The sequence below is a fragment of the Syngnathus floridae genome, chromosome 21, assembly GCF_059516105.1.
Source record: "Syngnathus floridae isolate MCC-2025c chromosome 21, RoL_Sflo_1.0, whole genome shotgun sequence".
Classification (NCBI taxonomy): Eukaryota; Metazoa; Chordata; class Actinopteri; order Syngnathiformes; family Syngnathidae; genus Syngnathus; species Syngnathus floridae.
The window spans coordinates 8,398,498-8,415,774 of record NC_142433.1 but is presented as its reverse complement, the minus strand read 5'-3'; the positions used below and the strand labels follow the sequence as shown (position 1 = coordinate 8,415,774).

General features: G+C 45.9%; 4 protein-coding genes across 8 annotated transcripts; 2 read left to right on the top strand and 2 right to left on the bottom strand.

Moving 5' to 3' along the window:
• Positions 1-3: 3 nt before the first annotated feature.
• necab1 (N-terminal EF-hand calcium binding protein 1) lies at positions 4-6,316 on the top strand. Of its 3 annotated transcripts, XM_088364303.1 has the most exons (14): positions 19-375; positions 456-529; positions 1,307-1,331; positions 2,052-2,160; positions 2,367-2,392; positions 2,598-2,695; positions 3,327-3,463; positions 4,086-4,207; positions 4,396-4,472; positions 4,656-4,703; positions 4,842-4,954; positions 5,397-5,474; positions 5,665-5,756; positions 5,932-6,316. In XM_088364303.1, exons 2-14 carry the CDS (start codon positions 512-514, stop codon positions 5,958-5,960), a joined length of 972 nt encoding a protein of 323 aa, XP_088220429.1. In that variant the 5' UTR covers positions 19-375; positions 456-511; the 3' UTR covers positions 5,961-6,316. The 3 variants fall into 3 exon arrangements, with proteins under 3 accessions (XP_088220427.1, XP_088220429.1, XP_088220428.1); XM_088364302.1 differs by having other exon boundaries at positions 27-529; XM_088364301.1 differs by lacking the exon at positions 5,932-6,316 and having other exon boundaries at positions 4-529; positions 5,665-5,923.
• A 2,431-nt stretch (positions 6,317-8,747) lies between these two features.
• On the bottom strand, positions 8,748-11,852 carry pip4p2 (phosphatidylinositol-4,5-bisphosphate 4-phosphatase 2). The gene is made up of 7 exons (XM_088364309.1): positions 11,558-11,852; positions 10,753-10,901; positions 10,555-10,661; positions 10,349-10,472; positions 10,128-10,180; positions 9,783-9,873; positions 8,748-9,692 (listed from the first exon to the last, which is right to left on the bottom strand). Exons 1-7 carry the CDS (start codon positions 11,835-11,837, stop codon positions 9,549-9,551), a joined length of 948 nt encoding a protein of 315 aa, XP_088220435.1. The 5' UTR covers positions 11,838-11,852; the 3' UTR covers positions 8,748-9,548.
• LOC148380477 (uncharacterized) lies at positions 11,715-14,077 on the top strand. Of its 3 annotated transcripts, XM_088364316.1 has the most exons (4): positions 11,715-11,858; positions 12,409-12,521; positions 12,966-13,480; positions 13,782-14,077. In XM_088364316.1, the coding sequence occupies exons 3-4, from the start codon at positions 12,975-12,977 to the stop codon at positions 13,921-13,923; spliced, it is 648 nt and encodes a 215-aa protein (XP_088220442.1). In that variant the 5' UTR covers positions 11,715-11,858; positions 12,409-12,521; positions 12,966-12,974; the 3' UTR covers positions 13,924-14,077. The 3 variants fall into 3 exon arrangements, with proteins under 3 accessions (XP_088220442.1, XP_088220441.1, XP_088220443.1); XM_088364315.1 differs by lacking the exon at positions 11,715-11,858 and having other exon boundaries at positions 12,172-12,521; XM_088364317.1 differs by lacking the exon at positions 11,715-11,858 and having other exon boundaries at positions 12,398-12,521; positions 12,950-13,480.
• Positions 14,078-14,108: 31 nt separating this feature from the next.
• On the bottom strand, positions 14,109-15,732 carry chrac1 (chromatin accessibility complex subunit 1). The gene is made up of 3 exons (XM_088364331.1): positions 15,339-15,732; positions 14,747-14,873; positions 14,109-14,654 (listed from the first exon to the last, which is right to left on the bottom strand). Exons 1-3 carry the CDS (start codon positions 15,489-15,491, stop codon positions 14,566-14,568), a joined length of 369 nt encoding a protein of 122 aa, XP_088220457.1. The 5' UTR covers positions 15,492-15,732; the 3' UTR covers positions 14,109-14,565.
• Positions 15,733-17,277: the final 1,545 nt, after the last annotated feature.

Genomic DNA, 17,277 nt, shown 5'->3' with positions numbered 1-17,277 from the left:
AAATGTTATTTCAAGCAAACTGTCAAATCTACGAAATAAAGAAAATAAGAGATGAATTTGTCAATATTGACTTGGATTTTAGAGGTTGTACTCACGCTAATGCATCAAGTTAACTTAACAAAAACGGATGCTAGCATGTATTGCAATTAAAATAAAAGCATATTTTACCTGTACTGTTGTCAATGGAAACACTTCGCTTGAAGTCACGCAGCTAATGGTGATTTAGATGCTACATCCTGAATAATCTTGTTTAACTGACAAAACAACATCGAAAGTGTTCCATTTTATAAAAAACGGAAACGGTGTGGGAGTATTTCTAACAACTTGACAGCTTGCAGACCAGCAACAGAAAACGAGACGCAGAGCGCAGCTTAAGTCAGTCTTTCACATTCCTGCGCACTTTACCAGACAGGAAAAAACACAATATTTGATATTTTTGACGATGGATTTCTCAGAGGAATTGAAACCTGTGTGTGAGGAGCCAGGCGCCCAGACTGAGCTGAAAAAGGGAATGTCCATTTTCAATGATGTAAGTATCGTATTGTTTTTTCCAATTTAATTTCCTTGTAAACAACCATTCAACAAACCAATTAAAAAATATATTAAAACATAAGAACATTAGTTTTAGATACAGTATGTTATGATTGCGTTGACTTTCTCTCCTTTGGATTCCTGCAGTAAAAAATTATGCTACCTTACAATAAATGCATTATTATGTCAGATGGTTTGTGTGTGTGTGTGTGTGTGTGTGGGGGGGGGGGGGTTCAGATCGGGGCTTATTCAAACAAATTCCCGAGTTGGCCTTTGTCAACTTCCAAGCATTTGTTCAAAATAGCCAATTCGTCCAACTTCCTGTTCAATTTCAGACATTGGTCCTTGAAACCTTTGCATCCGTCTTGTCTTGACGGACATGTCAGATCTGTGAAACTGGTGGTGTGGGCTGATCTATTTGTTTTCCTTGAGGTGGCGTGAACCGTTACACTTTAGAGTGGGAATTGATCCCAAACCAGATGCATGTGGACCTACACAGACAACAATCGTTGTAGGAATAACAAGTTTGTGGGGGTTCGTTGCATCATTGAGTAAGTGAAGGGAGCGGGCATTGTTGTTTTCCCCGTGGAAGCAACAAGCCAGCGAATGACCCATGTGTTCAAAGGCGATGTGGTCAGCCCGCTTTCACGTCCAATGTGGGAGATCCACACCAATAATTGAACAACATGCTGTCGCTTTGACAGAGTCATCAATCACATACACACACCTGCACAGCTTTAAAGATTTGTCACCAGTTTTTTTGTCTCTCTTGCAGATTTTGCGGCGAGCGGATAAAAACGGTAAGTGAATCTCCCGACACGTCTTGCGTGGTGGTGTTGTCGTTCTCATGGCGACATTCAGATTGTGATTCCCCACTGATGGCCGGTTTCCATGGAGACAACTGAGTGACCAGACCCATCGCCATCAGAGTTTTTCATCAAGAAAGATTGCCAAATATTTCACAGCTGCATGAGGGCAACATGAGCGAACTTTGGAAGAGAGAAAAATATATTGTTGAAATCACCTAAAAAATACATCCATCCATCCATCCATTTTCTGAACCGCTTAGTCCCCACGGGGGTCGCGAGCGTGCTGGAGCCTATCCCAGCCGTCATCGGGCAGTAGGCGGGGACACCCTGAACCGGTTGCCAGCCAATCGCAGGGCACACAGAGACAAACAACCATTCGCACTCGCACTCACACCTAGGGACAATTTGGAGTGATCAATCGGCCTACCAAGCATGTTTTTGGGATGTGGGAGGAAACCGGAGTGCCTGGAGAAAACCCACGCGGGCTCGGGGAGAACATGCAAACTCCGCACAGGGAGGGCCGGAGGTGGAATCGAACCCGCACCCTCCTAACTGTGAGGCGGACGTGCTACCCAGTGCGCCACCGAGCCACCTAAAAAATACAGCCAAGTCAAAATGGAGTGCTTGCAATGTCTCCACGGACACCTGCGCGTCACATGACACAGTGGCAGACAGAGTGGCACTTTTGATCATTTGGTTCTCTGTCCCCAGACGACGGCAAGCTGTCCTTTGACGAGTTCAAGGCCTACTTTTCCGATAGTGTCCTTACGTCGGAGGAACTGAAGGAGCTCTTCCACGCTATCGACAGCCACCACACTGAGTGAGTCGCCGTCCTTTCATCTTCCGCACCTTCTGGATTGAATGCAGTCTTTCAGTCACAAGTAAGCCAGGGCACATGAAATATTCAGAGGTGCCAGCGCGCAAAAGAATTATGACCTCTGCCAAGAAGGGTTGCTGCTTTTCTAGGAATTTTACATGCGCCTCACTGTGTCTATGTGTGTGTGTATGTGTGTGTTTGCACCGCAGCAACGTGGACACAGATGAACTGTGTGGTAAGTGAACTGGATTTTGTGTTGTACCATTTTATCAGGTCCAAACGCGACCTGACAACGTGGCGCAGGAAGTACGGGCTAGCGCCGCGTGCATTGGGCTGCACTCCCTGCGGGCCGCGCTACTGATGCGTTTCGTAAGCGACACCTGCGGCCACCGCGTCACTTTTGCACATGGCTTCCCTTTTTTTTTTTGTTCTCTTTGCAGAGTACTTCTCGCAGCACCTGGGGGAGTACAAGAATGTCCTGGCCGCCCTGGAAGCCCTCAACATGTCTATCCTGAAGGCCATGGACAAGACCAAGAAGGTGAGAACTGGGCCAGTCATAAATGTGATGACCCATATTTGTTCATCAAGCGAGAGCGTGTTCCAACACGGTGCTGCTTTTGCGCTTTGTGCATTGACAAGTGAGTGAGCGAGCGAGCGTGTGGGTGCTGCAAGAAAATGTAAAGAGCCAATATATTTCATGCAGACACGACGACGCTATTTACATGAGTGTACAGACACACCTAGGTCTTCTTCAAAAAAAGTAACACCACTATACAGAACTTAGTAATATGAGCCATCCAAATATAGTTGCCACTGAGGTGATTTTTGCCTAATGTAGTCCTTGTTTTGTTTTTCCCATGAAGGTAACCAAATACGGTCGCCACTCAAGTGACGAATGATAAGCGTGTTTATTTTGATACGACAAGCATCGTTTGCCACTTAAGTTCCCACAAATGGTTCCCAAACCGCGGCGGTGCTCGTTCAAACACCAAATGCTATCCGTTGTTTTCATCCCGGCGTCTACAATCTAATGAATTCCGATCCTGCTGGCCTGACTTTAATTAGACGTTGAATGACGGTGAGTCGGCGTGTCGGGCAGCCCATCCTCCCTCGTGCAGCCGCGCCTGTGATTGTTTTGCTCATTATTTTGTTCTCCTCCTGCTTGACAGGATTATCAAGAGTCCACCCACCTGGAGCAGTTTGTGACCCGTTTCCTGCTGAAGGAGACGACCAATCAGCTGCACTCACTCCAGGGCTCACTGGAATGCGCCGCCGAAACCACCGCCGACCAGACTCGCAGAGAAAAGTGAGTGGATGGGACGTGGCATCACATTGCTGGCCAGCTTTCCTTGGGGGAGAAAGCGCGAGCTCCTTTGAAATGTCGAGAAGTAAAAGATGAAGGTCAGCACACGACTGCGGCACACGCACGCCTGTTGCCATAGCGGCGCCATCCCAGTTGGTCTGTTTGGGGGATTGTCGATAAGACGATCATTGAATGTGGATCTCCACGTGACTGAACCACACCAAATATTCTGAACACAGCTCCCAAATGTTGTTCCCTGTTGGCCGTCACACCATAAAGTTGGCAAATACTTCAGATCAAATATTATCTTAAAATGGTTCCGGCTGCGTACTTGCCAGAGGACCCGCATGCTTCCAAATTGCTTTTCACTTTGAGACGTGTGAAAATGCGTTGTTGAAAGCCTCTTGTTTGCTTTTAGATTGAAGTCTGAGGGGGTCTAAGCGTCGCAATTAAAGCTCGTCGCTCGGGATAAGAGGACGTAAGCAGACAAACGGGCCCATTGGCACCTGCACCCACACTCGAGCGCCGCTGAGACTTTCTCGTCGCTGGCCGGTTAATGATTTCAGCGCAGAGATTCTGTCATGAAAGAAGAGGAGACTCGCCGATATATTCTTTGTTCCCGCAGACACGGTCTGGCTAAACCCGAGGTTCTGTCCATCCAGTTGTCGGGTCGCAGGTCCAACCGGAGGCTCCAGAGGAACAATAGCCTCTCCCCCAACAACCCCATCATGGGCCTCATTAACTCGGGTAAGACCAAGTCGAAGGGCTGCTAGCACAAGAACCAGAAGAGATCATACATAAGCTTGATCATTTGGAAACTACAGGCACCAACTGAGCCAGAAGATTTACAAAATTGGACACCATCAGCACCAAAATGTTTCAGAGGCAGAATCATTTGATCCCGTCTCATTTCTGTGTTTTTTTTTTTCTTGCAGGTGCGTACGACGAGGAGAGCCACTGGACAGTTCAAGTGAACAGGCTACAGAAGCTTATCGACCGCCTGGAACAGAAGGTTCGTCCTCATGTTTGCAGTTTTTTTTTAACATTCCCGATCTGCGTTTCTGTAAGCCCCCAATGAGGGCATGTGTGCTTGTCCAATAATGGCCACAAATGACGCACCGCCCCCGTCAACAATAGCCGTGTTCGGCGTGTTAGCGTTAGCACGCGCCATCACACGTCTGTCTCATGTCGGCAGGAGATCCGCCTGGAACCCGTCGAAGACGACGTACCAGAGAGCAAGCTGGTGCGTTCTTACAACATTTTCACCTTGGTGTCATTTCCCCAAGTGGTGGTGATGATGATGACATGCGGTTGGCATGGCAACGGTACTTTCTTTAACACGTTTTCTTGATGGCGGGCGTGTGTGCGTGCACGTGGACAGCACATCCTGATCGTGCAGAGACAGCTGTCTGTGCTGGAGGACGAGCTGGAGGAGTTTCGCCTGGCGCTCAGACACTACATGGATTCTGCCAGCGCCCAGACCGGATGTCTACAGTCAGTGCACACAAGCTTACATTGTCCAGTGCATGGATAAGTGGATGAGGAGGGAGGTGGCTGCTGTAAGTAGGTCGGGTTCTGGATGCACGATGGCTGGTCGGAAGCAAAGTGGAGCGGTCCAGGAGGATGACTGAACGCATCCGTCCTTGGTTTGACGGTGTGAAAAGACATCACACGACAATGACACACAATTGATGGCAGTGAGGTGCAACCATCAGCATGTTTGCACTTGTTCAGCCAACGTCACCCGTCTCCTTCCATCCTTGTGTGTGCGCTGTCGCTTTGAGTTTGGATGAGAGGCTGCGGCCTCGAGCGGCTTCTGACATTTAACATGTGACTCGCTGCCAGTGCAACGGGTTTGGCCTTGAGAAAACCCTTACAATCTCCGGGGGTGTGACGCAATTTGCCACGACGATAACGTTGAATAACCTTTGTGCAGCGTGGCGCTTCAGCGGCTGGCTAACGAGTCGCGCTTCATCCTCTACGAATTCTGGGAGCACAACAACGTGTGGAAGAAGTAAGTATCCTCACCCTCCTGCAGCCATGCACTCAACATCAACTTGCACAAATGTTGTGAATGTCGCTGGCGCTATCTAGTGGCAGAGCGACTGAAGCTCACGCAAGTCAAAATTTTCGCTTGCAACACAGCAAAATAAAATGGACAGAGGAACTGAAAAGCTTTGAAGCATTTCTTGTGTTTTGCGTAGTCACCTGCAGAGCAACTCCAGCAAGACTTTCCAGAGGGCCAACGTGGACTTCCTGGAGATCCCCGAGACCGTCACCACCATGCTGCTCCCTGGTATCCCCTCAAAACATCAAAACGATTCTCACGTCAAAACCTGTTCCTTATGAACAATTTTTGCAAACATCATACATTTTAATTTTTAAATATAGCAATATTTTTGCATTCTGTGTATGTTGCAATATTTTAAATCTTACATTTGTATTTCTAATGACATTTCTGTGTGTTTCAGCTTCATGGTGGGTCCTCAACAACAACTGAGAGCAGCATGTTGCCCATACTTGGTGCACAAACAAATGCGCACACATACGCACGCACACACACACACGCACACACATTTTTGATGTCATAACCCTTAATAGAGCTGATTACTTCCATGTTTCTTCTTTGTATCAATACAAAGTACAAAATACACACACACACAAACGAGCAGGTTGCCAGTGTGTGTGCGTATTCATCAATGTGATGTCATCGTTGCGCTTGCATTTCAGAGATTGTACCAACAGCACATGCTTCTTTAAATGTAGGAAATGAATTAATTCCTACACACGAGTCGTTTGTGCATAGTCAACGTTACTAAAAGCTTCAAACACGTGAAATAAAAGAAATGTTGTGTAGCTCATGTGTTTCTTTTACCTTGCAACATGGGGCTTCTTTGTCTCTCTCTGGCGGCGGGCAGGTCTCAAAGGTTTTTCTTTTTTTTTTGTCACTCACGCACATTCACACCGTCACTTACACACACCCACACTCACATTCACACCGTCATATGCGAACTCAAACTCACGGTGTCAGCACACAAGACAGGTACCGTATTTTCCGGACTATAAGTCGCTCTGGTGTATAAGTCGCACCAGCCATAAAATGCCCCAAAAAGTGAAAAAAACAAACATATATAAGTCGCTCCGGAGTATAAATCGCATTTTGGGGGCAATTTATTCGACAAAATCCCACACCAAAAACAGTCATGAACGAGCAACAACAGGCTAAACGATAGCAACAACAGGCTAAACGATAGGTATGCTAACGTGACAAACACAAACAAAGAGCTGAGAACGGGCCTGATGTAACATATAGAGTGATTAAGGACAACTATTACATGAATAACATGTTTATAAAACCATCGGTGTCACTCCAATTCATTAAATAGCAACAACAGGCTAAACGATAGGTATGCTAACGTGACAAACACAAACAAAGAGCTGAGAACGGGCCTGACGTAACATATAGAGTGATTAAGGACAACCATTACATGAATAACATGTTTATAAAACCATCGGTGTCACTCCAATTCATTAAATAGCAAAAACAGGCTAAACGATAGGTATGCTAACGTGACAAACACAAACAAAGAGCTGAGAACGGGCCTGACGTAACATATAGAGTGATTAAGGACAACTATTACATGAATAACATGTTTATAAAACCATTGGTGTCACTCCAATTCATTAAATCCATCGATCGTTATTTGTCAACAAAGGGTGCGGGCGGCTGAGGGTGCTTACACTTCAAAATATTCCACAGGCTAATATAACGATAAACTATATTTCAAATAACTATAATATAAGCAATAATATTATCAAACCATCCGTGCACTTTAAATCCATTAAATCCATCGATCAAATTCCTCGTCATTTGTCAACAACGCCACGCGGGCGCCGCTGACGCCAGCCTCGTCTTTATTCCACAGATCTAGTATATAACTATATTGTAGCGTTAACAAAGTATAAGGATAGACGTGGGTTTGGTAAACGGCTCTTTATTAAACAAAACAAACTCCCAAGCGTGTGGCGGCGTGGACTTCCAGACACGAGAGCTCCATGGCATAGGACCGGGCGTGCGTAATGGCCATGTCCGAGCCCCATGCACCTTTAGCGGACAGCCACTCGGCCGAGCGCCGGCCCCCGACTCAGTAGAGTAGGACCGGGCGTGCGTAAAAGCCATAATAGTTTTTCAAACCTTCTATGTCACTCCAAATCCTTAATTCCTTCAAACTCTTTGTCCTCCGTGTCACTTAGAAATGATCACCGCGAATGATGCCGGTGTTGTCCTTACGTGGGTACGTTTGTCCTTTATGTAAACAACCGCCGCGCCGTGCCACTGACGTCACTTGAAATAGTAATGCCTTGGGACATCACGGTTCTCCAAACTTTCTTTCTGCTGCTCGATTACTGTTTTCAGCTGCAGATTTTACAACTTGAAGTTTGTAACCTGCAAAATATGAGTTTCTTTTAGGTGCCATTTTTCTTAAGCCCACCCAGTTGATGAGTCACGGCCAACGGTGAAATTTAGAGCGCCCTCATCCAGTTTCGTCTGAAAATATAATTTTTTTTCAGATGTAGTTAATTGTTTTGTTTATTTGGTTGTTTTATCAAAGTCAAAGTCTGCTTTATCGTCAATTTTTTTTCATATACTAAGACACACACAGAGATTGAAATTACGTTCCCACTATCCCTTGGTGAGATAGTACACATATGCATACAAGCAACACAAAAAAAACCAAGAAGGCACAATGAATAAATAAGAGTGTTGAATGAATGATAAATAAACAAATAATAATAAATAATAATAAATATAAGAGGAGCAAAAATGGAGCAAGTGTACATACAGCAGACAGTGGACTTGGATATGATGCTTTAAAGTGTTAATTGCTTTATTTGATGTTTTTTCTATTTTTTATGTTTTGAATATGTTCAAGATAAAGATATAAAAGCATGTGAAGTGATCAACCATACTAAAAGTAACATGGGAAGTGGTCAACTATACTTGTAAGTGATGTCTTAATGATCAAGTAAAAATTTGTGAAAAAAAACATATATAAGTCGCTCCTGAGTATAAGTCGCCCCCCCACCCAAACTGAAAAAAAACGTGATTTATACTCCGGAAATTACGGTAAGTCGACCCTGTCAATGTCCCGAAAGTTGTCCCGAAAGTTATCACCATCAATGAAAACATGATTTGATTAGAAATGTGAAAAAAAATCTGATATAACAGACTTCACCATCCATCCATGGAAGCCCACACTTGAAGATTCCAACAAAACTACATAAGTTCACGTTTGTTTATCTTTTTATTGATAAATAATCACTTATTAAAAGAACCAAACTTAGCCCTCCACAATATGTACATCCTATCATGTTTCGCTCATCAGGTCACAGTCAAAAGAAATGCCACCTCGTGGGCAGGATGCGCCACAGGATGCTGAGCGCTACGTTAGGCTTCTACATTCTTGAAAAAACTGTTCACTGGCGGGAGGCGAATTCTTGTAATGGACACAACGCAAACCGGTTGAAAACATGCAAACAGTGGGAGGTAAAAAAAAAAAAGAAATAACTTAAGTATTGCTTCATTAGCTTCATTAAAAGCAAACAGATGACAATAAAGTAACAGAACGACACTCGAGTAATACTGCGGGGCAAACGTTGGCACACGTGGGAGTTTCAGAGCAGACACGCGAGACTGCCCGTATACGTTAGTGTCTGAACATTTCATCTGCATAACAAAGTGCATATGGGAGCAACATTTGTAGTTAACCACGATGGGCAGCAGAGGGCGACAATTGCTATGCATTGGTGCCACCGATGCATGAAAATGGTCATCTGATTTATTGTTATCCCACAAACACAACATGAATAAAAACTGGATGAGCTGCGCAGCTTCCTTCAGCTGGTCATTAACTGGCAGAAAAACGACCTCAAATTCACATTTGATTAAAAAAAAAACTGTAGTGCAGCAAGCAAAATGTTATTCTTTGCAATTTGTCTCCATTTGGTCATTCACAGAGAGGAAAAAAAATGTGGGGACAAAAAAAGGCAAGAGGGGCGGTCCCGGGAACCTTCTAAGGCTTAGAATCTAAGCAAAGCTGTTCTCCGGGTAGCTGACCTTGATAGCCCCCCAGTAGCACGCCCGCACCAAACAGATGACGCCCACTAGGTAGGCCAGTGCCCATGACACGTACGTGGCGTTGTAGCGGCGGGCAAAGTCACGAGTGCCCACCTGTTGGAAGCAAGCACAGAGAAATTACAAACCAAAAAAACACAAAAAAACTAATTTTGTCCTACAGGACAGGACGGTGGAGACATTTACTGTTAATCCCACGCCAATGAAGATGCAGATCATCCCGACAGTGATGTATGCACAACAGCGCCGCCTCGGGAGCGCGCTGCCCACAGACGAGCTGAAAAAAAAAAAAAGTCACCCGAGGCAGCTCAAACATGACTCTCGCTCGCTCACTCGGTCACATGATCGGCATTCAGGGGATGCTCGACTTTCTTTTCATCTCTCACAAGCCTCCCATGTGACGCAGCGGGAGGTAGGGTGGGGGCCGAGTGGCTTCACCATCACCTGATTTCTCGCCCTCACAGATCAGTCTTTGCGAATTAGCAGTCGAGCCGCAAGTGTACCCCCAAAAATGTGTGCTTGTGTACTTACATCTTTTTACAGTGGGGACATTTGGCTAGCGTGTTGAAGCGCACCTCCAGCCACTGAGACAAAAGACAAGAGAGGACGATGACGTATTGTGCGTGCAGTCTTACCTAATCAAGTGTCCACTATATGAATATCATGAGAATAATGAGATCTCATGGACATGAGATGCCCTCGCTAAAACGGTTCATTTGCCATTTATATGGCATGCAAAATTTTGGAGATACCAGGAAGGTGTTGCCACAGTGACCGCAGACCACCCGCATGCCCTCGGGCTGAACGGGGAGGGCAGGCTGGGCCGGCTGATCCTCAGGGATCACCATCACCGGGCTCAGGTTGATGATGCGTCTACTGTTGAGGAACAGCCAGAAAAAAAAATAGATCAGGGGTCTGGTTTTAGGGTGGGGTCTCCTTCCAGCGGAAGGCTGCGTACCAGTTGGGTCGCGGGCATCCTATCCTCCTGGAAGTGTCTTTGCAGATGAGCAGGCAGTTGCAGGGGCACCTGACGTATTTCTTCCCGGTGGGCGGATTCTTGATGGGCTGCAAAAAAGAGAAGTGAACGATGGCGGCGGCAGCAACGTTGGGGCGGCAGCAACGTCGCGTTGGCAGCAACGTCGGAGCGGCAACGTACGGTGGCCTCGTTGCAGAGTGTGCACTTGACCACATGCTGGTGCAGCTTGCCGTCAAGGTGGATGAGCGACTGGCACACGCGGCAGTTGATGACAGGGACGCCGCCTGCGTCCGGGCTGGCGATCGCCGTGTACGGCGGAGGCAGTTCCGCTTTCGGGGAAAGCGACAATCGTTAGTTTGTGTCACAAATCGATCATTCCTTTGATACGTTCCGATTGTTTGAAAATGTCAAATGAAGCAAAATCGTGAATTCGGTTGCAAAAAAATGGCGCCGCACGGGCCTCAATTCCCGCCCACCTTATGACGCATGTGATTGCTTGCCATGTGAGCGCCGGCCTGGTTGGCGTAGCGACGATGACCCCCTTTACACACCACAGGTGTCATACGTTGCTGAACATGCAGTTAGTGAATTAGCATGACATTTTGTGCCTTGAAATGGCAATGTAGTCGCAGGACAGTGAGTGAGTACTTGCGTAAAAGCAAACAAACAAACAAACAAACAAACAAACAAAAACATATGATGGGCCACATTTGACTAAGCTCATCTTACTTTGATGATTCCACTCAATGATCGTGACGACCATGTGAGTGATGACGACACCAAACGCACTTTACAGCGCAACTGACCCATAAAAACACATTCTTATTATCTTGCCAGGCCTAGCCTGAGTGGTGATGTAGCATTTCTTGAGACAGGGCTCCGGTCCGTAACCCACTGCTCCACTTCTCACAGAACAACCCCCCCCCCCCCTCGTCCTTGCTTGCTGCAAAAAGCTTCTCAATTACATACGTCCACGCACTTTTACCTCGGGGGCTGGGATCGTGCAGGTAGGGCGGCGCGTTGGGGGTGACGTTCTCCGAGTTGGGAGTGGACAGCAGCGGCGAGCGCTCGTCCGTGCCGTCAGAGGCCATGGTCGGTGCAAGGCCGGAGGAGGCGAGCCCGTTGCCGTCGGTGGCTTGCGCGGTGGCTCGGCTGTTTTCTCCGCAGGTCCGTCGGACAACAGCCAGCAATAGCGACGGGGCCGGGGTGACGTCACGCCACGGCACGGCCTGCCAGACAGGGGGAGGTGCGGAAGTGAGGCGCATGCGCAGACGCACGAAAATATGGTGAATGCAGTTACAGAACGCTCCCAACAGATGTCACTAATTCTTCAAATTATTTTAATAATTCTGTACAGAATTGAATGTGAAGTATTTTTTTACAAACCTTTCGAGTTTTTAATTGTATGTTTTGACTACAAAGAAACAAATTTGAGAGAGGTTATCAGGCTGACTGCTGGGCGTTCCTAATCAAGTGACCACGGTGTGTATTTCTGCATTGATTTGAAGGATTGTGCAGAAATGTATTGCACTCACTTTCCATTCCAAAGTGCTTATGTCAAGTTTCTGGCTTGGGGCTTTATAAAGACATGTGGTACGTTCATATACAACCACAAACACACAAAAGAAAATGTTGCTTGAACACATTTTCAAACTGTTGTTTCGGAGCTCAAATCATTTTTTGTCTATTTTTCCATCAAAACAACAACATACTTCCTGTCCGTGTGTGCAGTCTGCTCTCGACGAGTTAAAGTTTTCGCGGTGTTGCTGGTGGCGGCGGCCAGTAAAGGGTGAGCACGCGTTATGGGCCATCACTCATTCTTTCCGATGACTTCAGGTAGCTGGAGCGGACGAGCTCGGCAGGACTATTTCGTACATCTTTCAGTCGCTCACACTGTTTTTGGAAGGTTTACGTGCAAGCAAGGACGGATATTTCATTTCGATAATAAGGCAAGTATTTGTGTGTGATGACGTAAGAGCATTCAATATACATGACAGGATGTGTCTCAGTTTTTCCAGTCCTAATTACCTGCCAGTCTTGTTACATATTGTCTCAAACAGGGCTTGGTAACCTTTGCAGTTTTCATACTCTACGTATGTGAAGAAATTCCAAAAGATGTTTTTTGGGACTTATGAAGTACGTTTTGAGTGGGCCTATTATGCCACGTCCTGTGAGGTTGCAAGAATTAACACAAGTTTGTCATGCAAGGAAAGGCTTTTAAAATATTTTTGGGGGGATTTTGCTTTTAATGTGCGATTCAAATTTAATTTAATACATAGTATGACACAGGTAAAAAAATCCCAACGTGTCTACAGTATTTGCATAAACCAGTTCAAAACTGTATTAAAAATATTTTACAAATGTCCCAATCTACAAGAAATATTTTTTTCTAGAGTTTGGAGATGATCTGCGGATTCATGTGGAGTTGGACCTGGCTCTTGCTGGGCATCTGTGCGTGCGCCTCCCGTGAAGACGTCTCTGTAGATGAGGATTACTGGCCCAATGACGAGTGGGGTTCCGGTTTCTCCCCTGTATACCGCTTCCTCGCTGACAGCCCCCCTGAAGCAGCAGCAGTGGGGCAGAGCCCCCTGGGGTCCATGAACTGCACTCAGCGCTTCTGGTTGCCTTCGGCCACGCCGGGAATCTGTTGGGAGAACGTAGCCAGGCCCGAGGAGCTGGCCCGCTCCCGCCTGCTGGCACTGCAGAACCGGGCTGCCCTGGAGGGTGTGATGATCTCCTGCCGCGTGGACGAAGGGGGACTCTCCTACCAGCGGCAGGCCAGAGACGAGGTGGAGGGGGTGCTCTCGGACCACCGCAGTGTGGCGGAGGGCCTGGACACCATGGAGAAGGTCTTCGTCTCCCTGGAGGAGAAGAGGAAAGACGGCAAAGACGGAGGACTCCTCACCAGGTGATTCACTGTCTTTCATGAGTCTGGACAGCAACTGTCTTGAAGGCATTAGAGCCCCTTTTTATGATATTACAACTACATTCTGTGATTAGCTACCATTTAGTGGAAGGCCTTCATCTTGACAAAGGGCAAATCATTTTGGGAATGTTGTAGCAAAGTGGGACTAGTGGCATGTATTTGTCAATACTGAACTTAAAATCTCAATTGTAATTTTTAGATTGACATCTGGCTCATTTGTGCTCCAGCCATTGTCATCCCCCATCTTGTGCTACGTGTAAATTATGTTCCACACCGTACACAGTGTCAAGGAGCACCTGGCCCAGGCGAGGGAATTGGCGTCCGCCCTCCAGCTCCTAGCATCCTCTCTGGAGAGGCACTTGTCCAGCCTGGAGGAGAATCTCATGCATATGCAGCTCAGACTCCACAAGCTCATCCGTCAGTGACCACGAGAACAAGATTGGGCTTGCACTTTTTCAGAGACATCAGCTGGGTTCATGAAAGGATGCTCAAGGGTGGTTCAGAATTTGAAAAGATGTATTTCATGGTAAACTGTGCAAGGATGAAGGGTTGCTACTAAATAAAATGTCTTAACCACCATCATGCGAACGAAATTAAATCGACGCATGACTGAGGCTCTCACATGCTGATCTAAAACCATTTAATGAAATGATTCAGAGTTAATTCAGCAACAGCCCTTTTTGTTTACTTACTACATGTGGAAAAATAGTCTTAAACAACAAATGTCAAGTATTTCAGCTCTCGCGTGACACGATTTAAAAAAAAAAATTAACACGACAGGCCAGCTATGTTTGCTTTTACGATCATGCTGCAATGCAGTGTCCGCTCCAGTTTGAAAGGTCACAGCCATGATAGTTATTGAATTTCCCAACTGCATACATTTCAAACCGTTGACCAGATGATCAGTGTCCAGCGCTAGCTTCCTGTGAGCATCCATGTACTAAGTTCACATGATACGGAATCGGCTTTGAAGGCACCATCGCCAAGTCAACATGACTCCTATCACTCTTTTGGGGGGTTAAAAGTTCAGCAATCACATCTGCCCCAAACATGACGCCCATTTCGTTTTACAAGTCAGCTGCTTCTTCTTCCTCTTCTCGCACTTGCTCCAATGACTTGAGGTAGTCACCAGCCAAGATCTTCTTAGGGAGGATATCTGCAGAGGGGAGAACATCGGTCTTGCTACAAGAGATTGACATGAACAAGTACAATTCTTTTGAGAGGCTTCATGTGAGCTGAGAGTGTCACCTGTTAGAAACTGGAAAGTTTCTATCTCCTCTGCGGCATTGGCGAGGTCACTGTAGGACAAACTCTTGCTTTCCTTCCCTTGGCCGTTGTTGAATGACGATAGCGCCAAATGTTGGACAAACATCTCCTTTGAGAAAAACACGACAAACGCACTGTACAACAGTTCCAACCAGTGTGTCTGAGAGATTGTCAGGTGTGCCAGGGGAAATTTTACCTTATTAATCAGAAAAGTAGCATTTTACCACAGATATTTCTGTTTATGTCACCAACTTATGGTAACACACACTTATGTCACTAACCTATAGTAACACACAATTAATTGCTCTTCATTTCGATGGCAGAAAGTAACAGGGGACGTGTATTTCTAAACATATTTGTACCTGTTGCCATTTATGCAACAGAATCATAACTGTGTTCCACTAGATTTCAGAAACGACATGAATATTTCACTGTGGTTGTATGCTGTGGGATTTGATTTACGTAAAACAAGTTTCTTGGTTCAATATAAGATAGAAAAGTGTGTTGAAGATCACGAATCAGAATGGCCACTTTGGATTAGCCGAAAATCGAACGTCAGTTAGCATTTCTTTACCGTTGCCTTGGTGGTGAGGAAAAGGGCTTCCTGGTTAATACTGGACACCTCCGGGGAGCTCTTCATGATCAATCGCACTCGGGAAATGGGCAGGGAAAGGCCCCTTTTGCTACCCGGCGCCTGGTCACCTTTGTCGGGGTTAATTTGAGACATCTTCCGTCGTACGAATGAGGCAACGGATTCAACTGCTTCTATTGTTTTGAATGGCAACGCTCTTCTTCGCCCCCTTTCAGCGCTGGGCTCCTTTCTTCAGCGCTCCCTGTTGAAGCGGATCCTCCCGGTAAGATATACCGTATTGGCCCGAATATAAGACGATGTTTTTTGTATTGAAATAAGACTGAAAAAGTGGGTGTCGTCTTACATTCGGGGTCTAGACATTATACCCATTCACTTGTGCGCAGCGGTAAGTTAAAGGTTGCTGGTATCGACTGAGTATGTTGCTGTGATTGTGTGCGTCTTTGACACAAAGCGAGTATATACATTTCATTGTTACTACTGTCCACTGTTGTGCCGTTTGTTTGATCGCAGTTTGCTTTGTGTGCGCACCATTTGATTGACAGCTTTGGCACGCTCCTTTAAATTTGCCTCGCATCGTATGAGTAGCCGTTATGCAGCGGCACGGCGACTAGTCAAGTCAAGTCAAGTCAAGTTTATTTGTATAGCCCTAAATCACAAACAGTCTCAAAGGGCTTCACATAGCCAAAATTGACAATTATTTTCAAAGCATCCCCTGATCTTAAGCTCCCAAAAGGGCAAGGGAAAACTCAAAAAACCCCTGCCAGGGGAAAATGAGAAACCTTGAGAAGGGACCACAGATGGAAGGATCCCCCTTTCAGGATCACCAGGTTGTAATGGATGCAGAGAGGGCACAGGTAATACCTAATATGAAAATCAATGAAAAAATGGATGTCGGAGGTGCCCTCGATTGTCCTGGCAGTGTCTTAAAGGAGGTTGAGCTGCAGTTTCTTCATCTTGAATTGGTCCCCGAGAATCCAGCTAGCCGCTATCAGCTTTTGCGCCACCTAACCCCCTCCCCAGCCAGGGAGGGGGTGGGCAGAGAGAACAAAACAAACTCCGGCCAAATCGGCCACTACAAGTTAGTTAAAGGCCATCTCATAGAAATGTGTCTTTAAACGTGTCTTAAATGTTTCTACTGAGGTAGTAGTTCTAATATCCATTGGTAGGGCATTCCAAAGCTCTGGAGCCCGAATAGAGAATGCTCTAGAACCTGACTAACAGTCGCCAGCAAATGTATTTTGTTGTCTCGATGACTTATGTTTGACACAAAGTGAATATATACATTTCACTGTTACTACTGTCCACTGTTGTTCAAGTTCAAGTTCAAGTTCAAGTTTACTTTATTGTCAAAAATTCTATGTAACAGGGTTAGCACAGAAGTTTGAAATTGCGTTTGACTAGTCTCCAATGTGCAGTTTAACTAAAAACATTTAAATAAGACATTGACATAAATCTCTTTCTTTCTCACACACACATACACACAACACACACAACACACACACACACACAGCTAACTTACTCATACTGAATTTACAATTCATTCTCTGACATATTCATTCACAACATAAACACAGACAATGCACACTTACACATTGCAGTCATTCAAACACTAACATGCTGATAAGACATGTGTCATGCGGTCGCGTTTATTTTTTCGGTTTTTTGTCTCGTCAATTGTCGTAACTTTACTTCCGGTTTTATTTTGTCATCCCTTCCGTTTCAGTTCGTGTTTCCTTCCTCGGTGTTTGGTTGTCTTGTCTTCCCTGATCCCGATTGTGTGCACCTGCGTAATCGACGCTAATTGTCATCACCTGTACCCCCGCCCTTTTGTGTGTATTTAGTCCGTGTCTTCCCCTTGTCTTGTGCCAGTGTGTCTTGCCTCGTCCCGACCACCAGCGATCCCTTGATGTCCGAACTCTCT

Excerpts from the sequence above, each read along its gene's own strand:
- necab1 (XM_088364301.1), top strand. The coding sequence starts at position 443 with ATGGATTTCTCAGAGGAATTGAAACCTGTGTGTGAGGAGCCAGGCGCC. Across the intron at positions 4,473-4,655 it reads TCGACCGCCTGGAACAGAAG|GAGATCCGCCTGGAACCCGT; the intron begins GTTCGTCCTCAT and ends TCATGTCGGCAG. Across the intron at positions 4,955-5,396 it reads GCCCAGACCGGATGTCTACA|CGTGGCGCTTCAGCGGCTGG; the intron begins GTCAGTGCACAC and ends ACCTTTGTGCAG.
- pip4p2 (XM_088364309.1), bottom strand. The coding sequence starts at position 11,837 with ATGCGCCTCACTTCCGCACCTCCCCCTGTCTGGCAGGCCGTGCCGTGG. Across the intron at positions 10,902-11,557 it reads GCACGATCCCAGCCCCCGAG|CGGAACTGCCTCCGCCGTAC; the intron begins GTAAAAGTGCGT and ends TTTCCCCGAAAG. Across the intron at positions 10,662-10,752 it reads CACTCTGCAACGAGGCCACC|CCCATCAAGAATCCGCCCAC; the intron begins GTACGTTGCCGC and ends TCTTTTTTGCAG.
- chrac1 (XM_088364331.1), bottom strand. The coding sequence starts at position 15,491 with ATGTCTCAAATTAACCCCGACAAAGGTGACCAGGCGCCGGGTAGCAAA. Across the intron at positions 14,874-15,338 it reads TCCTCACCACCAAGGCAACG|GAGATGTTTGTCCAACATTT; the intron begins GTAAAGAAATGC and ends TTTTTCTCAAAG. Across the intron at positions 14,655-14,746 it reads AACTTTCCAGTTTCTAACAG|ATATCCTCCCTAAGAAGATC; the intron begins GTGACACTCTCA and ends TCCCCTCTGCAG.
- LOC148380477 (XM_088364315.1), top strand. The coding sequence starts at position 12,375 with ATGGGCCATCACTCATTCTTTCCGATGACTTCAGGTAGCTGGAGCGGA. Across the intron at positions 12,522-12,965 it reads TATTTCATTTCGATAATAAG|AGTTTGGAGATGATCTGCGG; the intron begins GCAAGTATTTGT and ends ATTTTTTTCTAG. Across the intron at positions 13,481-13,781 it reads GACGGAGGACTCCTCACCAG|TGTCAAGGAGCACCTGGCCC; the intron begins GTGATTCACTGT and ends CACCGTACACAG.